Source organism: Otolemur garnettii, unplaced genomic scaffold (genome assembly GCF_000181295.1).
Source record: "Otolemur garnettii isolate 467f Iridium unplaced genomic scaffold, OtoGar3 scaffold00037, whole genome shotgun sequence".
Lineage (NCBI taxonomy): Eukaryota > Metazoa > Chordata > Mammalia > Primates > Galagidae > Otolemur > Otolemur garnettii.
The window spans coordinates 4198284-4203665 of NW_003852432.1; the positions used below are offsets into that span (position 1 = coordinate 4198284).

General features: G+C 47.5%; 1 protein-coding gene across 1 annotated transcript in view; it reads left to right on the forward strand.

Moving 5' to 3' along the window:
* Positions 1–1200: 1200 nt before the first annotated feature.
* The window catches only part of GPR37 (G protein-coupled receptor 37), a 19991-nt gene continuing 15809 nt past the window's right edge, over positions 1201–5382 (forward strand). The window contains exon 1 of the mRNA XM_003789773.2: positions 1201–2237. Coding sequence (XP_003789821.1) covers positions 1212–2237 — 1026 coding nt within the window. The 5' untranslated portion in view covers positions 1201–1211. The remainder of the gene's footprint in view (positions 2238–5382) is intronic.

The window sequence follows — 5382 nt, forward strand, 5'->3', positions numbered from 1 at the left end:
GTTCCCATCCCCCTCACCCCCCGCCCCACTCCGGGACCGGTCTGGCTGGTTTAGACAACTGGGGATTTAACCTGTCACGCCCATCCCTCGCCCGAAGCCGTTCAGGCTTTAAGCCTCCACCCTGCCCGTGTTCCCTCGCCGCCTCCAGCTCCGAGGAGTGAAAGCCGCTACAAATAGCAAGAACGAAACGTGTGTGGGATCAGTAGTGGTAAACCACCAGGGGATCCCGTCTCCCCACAAACCCGCATCTCTCCGAGGAGGAAGAGGAGGAGGAGGGGGAGGAGACTAGGAGCCGAGCGCCGGGTTTCGCGAGTGCGCGCAGCGGTTGGAGCGGCTGGGAGAGGCCGGGCCACCTCCCCTTTCCCACCCGCGCACCGCCTCGCCCGCGGCGGTTCCAGGCACCGCGCTCTCCGCCCTGCTGCGCCCGAGGTGGCAGTAACGAGCTCCAGCTGCCAGCCCCAGTCCGCCGACCGGCAGCGCGCTCTTCTCCCCCTTCGCCCCGGATTCCCCCGCTACGGCAAGCCGCCCAGCAGCCCGCGACCGTCAACTTTGAGCTGGAGGAAAAGCAACTTTGACGGTGGCCGCGGGTTTGGAATCTGCTTCTCCTTCGCGGCAGTTGTGGGTGAGGTGGGGCAGGAGTTTCGTCTGAGCATCTGCGCTGCGTCTGACTGTTTGCAACCTGTTTCCAGTGAGCAGGGAGAGGGATTGTGACTGCCAGTCGTCTGGGAGTGGGGGACTTGTTTTTCTTTCTCTCTGGAGACCTGGGCTTGCAACTGGATAAAGCAGTGTGGAAAGGATGTAAATAAGCAGAGCAACTGTTACCAGAAGGCAGCCACCCAAAGGCAGGGAGGAGCCTGGGGCTTCGTTCGTTTTCCCCATTTGCAACATTAATCAACAGCGAGGTGTTGGTTGCAACTTTTCAAGGTCAGCCGCGAAGAGTAGTCCTTATCTCTGTGAACCTTGAGGGAACGCCTCGCTCGGATTGGATTTGTCTTACAAATGCACTGGTTGCCAAACGAGGCAGTGTTGTAGGGGTGTGTGTGTGTGACCCCGGGACGGGACGCATCCTCCACCCTCCTGGTAATCTCCGGTCCCCCGCTGCCCGGGCGGGGGTGAGTATGTGACATGTGTCTAACTCTCCGCAGTAACTTAGGCAGCAGGTGTCGGTCCTAAGCAGGAGCCGCGGCTGCTGGGTGCGCCCTTGCCACGCCATGCGGGCTAAGGGCGCGTTTCTCGTCCGCCTGTCGAGGCTGCTGCTTCTGTTACTGCTTAACGTTTCTGCCTCTTCTGCCCGGGGGTCCGCCCCTGCGGTTAGGAACCGAACTTGTCTAGGGGAGAGCTGTTCACCTCTACTGATCCAGCGACGCGGCAGAGACGCCTGGGGACCGAGAAATACTGCAAGAGACGTGGTCCGAGTCCGTGCGCCGTGGGAGAAGCCAGAGGCCGCCGCCGTGCTGGGGGCGCCCTCCTGGGACCTACCTGCTGCCCCAGGCAGTTACCCAGGTGCGGGGAGAGGGGCAGAGGCAGCTGCAGCCGAACCCTCGGGACCTCCGACCAGGCCTCCTGGCCCCTGGAGGTGGAAAGGAGGTCGGGGTCAGGAATTCCCTGAAACTTTGGGGAGAGGGGACCCTACGGCCCTCCAGCTCTTACTTGAGATCTCACACGAAGATGAGAAGACTCCCAGAAGCTCTGGCATTTCCGGGCGGAGCCAGGAGCAGAGTGTGAGGACGGTGCCCGGACCCAGTGATCTCTTCTACTGGCCGAGGAGGGCCGGGAGGCTCCAGGGTTCCCACCACAAGCCTCCACCCAAGACCGTCAGTGAGCTGGCTGGGTACGAAGGGCGGACAATTGCACCTCCTGGCAGGGCACTGGCCCAGAACGGGTCCTCGGAGGAAGGGGTCCACGACCGCGGGGGTGTCCGCCGGGGGAACAGCACCAGCCGGCGCGTGCGACTGAAGAACCCCTTCTACCCGCTGACCCAGGAGTCGTACGGCGCCTACGCTGTCATGTGTCTGTCCGTGGTGATCTTCGGCACCGGGATCATCGGCAACCTGGCGGTCATGTGCATCGTGTGCCACAACTACTACATGCGGAGCATCTCCAACTCCCTGCTGGCCAACCTGGCCTTCTGGGACTTCCTCATCATCTTCTTCTGTCTTCCACTCGTCATCTTCCACGAGCTCACCAAGAAGTGGCTGCTGGAGGACTTCTCCTGCAAAATTGTGCCCTATATAGAGGTAATTCCTCCCAGGGGGTCTCGAGCTACTGGCTTTATCTGTTTCCAGATGGTAGCATCAAAGAACTACTGTTGAAGGCACTTACCTGGCTGGGACCCCTTTGCCATTTACCTAGGTCCTCGTTCCATTTCTCTTCCCAATCTCTGATGCACGTGTGTATGTATAAAAAGAGGCAGCTTTAGTACATCAGCTTCAAATTTATCTGCTCCTGGGCTGTAAAAAAATGATGACCTCATAATGCACAGAATTGTTTGGATTGTACCTCTCTCTCTCTCTGAATATAGTGTTACACATATTTCTGATTTGGCACCTATTGGAGATTCTAGGGTTAAATAAATGCCCAGCCCACGATTGTCATTATCAGAGCCCAGCAAGGGGAAAAAAAAAATCATTAGCATTTATCTGTGAGGTTTCCAGTGCTGAAACACTTTTTACCCCAAGCAGACTATTGTATTTTTTAAAATACCAAAGTTGGAGTAATATTTTATTTTTTAAATCAGGAAATCTGCATTTCTTTGTCCGTTGGACTCGTGATATATTAATAACCTCCCAAATCAGTTTAAGTGGCTGGCTGTCTTCCATGTTGTCCCTTCTAAATGCTTATGTCATTTCTGGTTTCTCTTCTTTACCTTCTCACTTGTTTAACAGTTTTGTTTATTTTTCTAGGAATAAAATTAAGCAGAAACAAGACTTTGGCCACCATGGCACAGAATTTGTTTAACATTATTGAAGTATAGAGTATGGATTTATCATTTGGTATGGACATAAAGACTTGCCTATGTTAAGGGATGGACTCTAAGACTAAAAGAGGAGGACATGTAATAGTTTCCAAACTTTAGAAATTCAAATAATTTTGCGTGAAATCAGACTACTTCATCCTACAGTTAGTGTCCTGAACCATTATTGTAGTTGGAATTTGCTCTTTAAAGGGCCTCTCTTTAAACACCAGCTCTTGGAAGAGTCTCAAGTGTTTTGCTGCCAGTTGTGTTTTTAGCCAGCTGGCCCTTGATTTTCTCCATTCAGACTGTCCATTTCATTTATGGAAGCAAAAGAAGGGAAACTGTAAATATTTCAGAGCCCCTGATCCTGTCTGGCACCAGGGCCAGTGACACTATGTTCAACATTGTTCCAGGGCCTAAAGCTAGGGGAAAAGTAAACAGAAAACAGTACCTATTTAGCAGGACCAAGGAAGAGACAATAAATAAGACCCTCTGTTATCCTGACAGAGATCAGATGCAGAGTCGTTCCATGACTACTGAATCAGCTGTTGCTACTTTACCAGGACCCAGGATTTCTCTCGTTGCCAAGATCAAAGTACCTCTGAAAAATCTAATTTTTTTTAGTAGACAGTTGATTTTTGAATTGTGGAGAAGATCATTATACTTATGTTAGAGAATATGCCCCTGTTTACCACTTACCATTTCAAGGTCAATTTTCATTTAAGATTTCTCCAATTATTTGTTTGAAGAATACAGAAGAAATTGACTTATGCAAGAAGGAGATAAAAAGTAAACTCCAAAGTGGGCAGGAGAGGTATTCTACTAAGAGAATGTTTTGGCTTGTCTCACTGGAAATCTACATATGTAGAAACCTTCATATACAGCATCAGAGGGGAGAACAGTAGAGAGGGAAAAAAAAATAATTGAGGTAAGAGAACAAGTTACCAGTTCTTGAAAGGAAACTTTAAAAGATAAGAATTCTATAAAATTCAGGAACAAATATTAAAAACTTCAGTGTGTTGAATGAGACCTAAAGAGTTTGGAGCAACTGTAATATACATGTTTTCATTTTCTTTCACTATAATCTCAGAGTTCTAAACAATGGAATGATACTTTCTTTTATTTGTATTTTACTTATAAATTTAATTTTCTTCTCCTTAAGAATATTTTGGATTTTTACCTCTTCTCTTATTGTTGGCAAAATTTCTCTTTTACTCTCTATTTTTACTTAACTTTCCCCCACCTTTATAGCTTTCTCTATTTTTCAGTTATTGGTACAAGGCTTTATTTTTCCTAAAGAAGGAAAGGGTTGAAAAAAAATGCACTCATTTGGTTTTGTCCTCATTGAAAAATTAGGCTACCATACATATTTCTTTACTGTTCGAGTAGTAAATGAAAATCTTAATATGTAGAGTTTCTATATTTCTACCTAAGTCTTCTTCTTCTGAAATAAATGTTTAATTTTTTAGCATGTTTTAAAAAATAGTTATTGGACAATAGTATTGGCTTCATAACTCCTGATTATGGTTTAAATGTAACCCTAAAGCATTGCTGCCTCCAGGAGCCATTGCTGTTTTCACAGAAGTAAGAGCGATTTAGTGCCTGTCCCATGTTGGGTTTCTGAAAAGACAGACCCTGAAATGGAGGTTTACTGGGGCATAAAGGATATTGGACATACTCTCAGGCTTAAAATCTATTGTGAAATGGAGGAAGCAGGATTGGGCAGAGGTCGAAGTGGAACTGGGATGCAGTTGCCACAAGACCTCAACTGACACTTTGAGAAGTTCGAGGGCTGAGGTGGCCATGCAGAGGTGCCCTGAATTGAGGCCAGAGGAACCCACATTTATATCTCTTAATGAGCCAGTCACTGAGTGCAAGCCTGCTCCCCAGAATGGAACTGTCAGTTACTAACAATCCCAGCAGCTGGGACTAGTGTTTCATCCTTGAGGGACTTTGGGAGGGAGCATATCCCAGCATTCACTCACTACAGAGGCTTTTGAACTTTCATGTTTAATTAGAAATAGTTGGTGTCCTAATCAAACCCGTGAAACATGGGGCTCAGAGAAGAGAAAGCTACCCTAAGCATATACCCCTAGTCAGTGGCCACCAGATCCTTAGTCTTAATGCCTCTGCTTCTTGTTGATGTTTGCTGATTAGACAAACATGGGGAAGCCAAAAGTCGTATCCAGTGAGTGTTGTTTTCTGCTCCTTGGGATCTTTAAAAACTTTTTCTATAACTACTAGAAACGAAAAAATGAAAGGCCAGCTAAGGTTATTTGTTAGGTGGTAAAATGTATGGCTTCTTTCGGTTTTGAGTTTCATCTTATTTTTCATAAACCCATAAACTGGCAGTAAGTTTCAAAGTTGGTAGCTCATTAAAATTTTAAAAATTGAAATAATGTGAGACTTTTTTTTTTTTTTTTTTT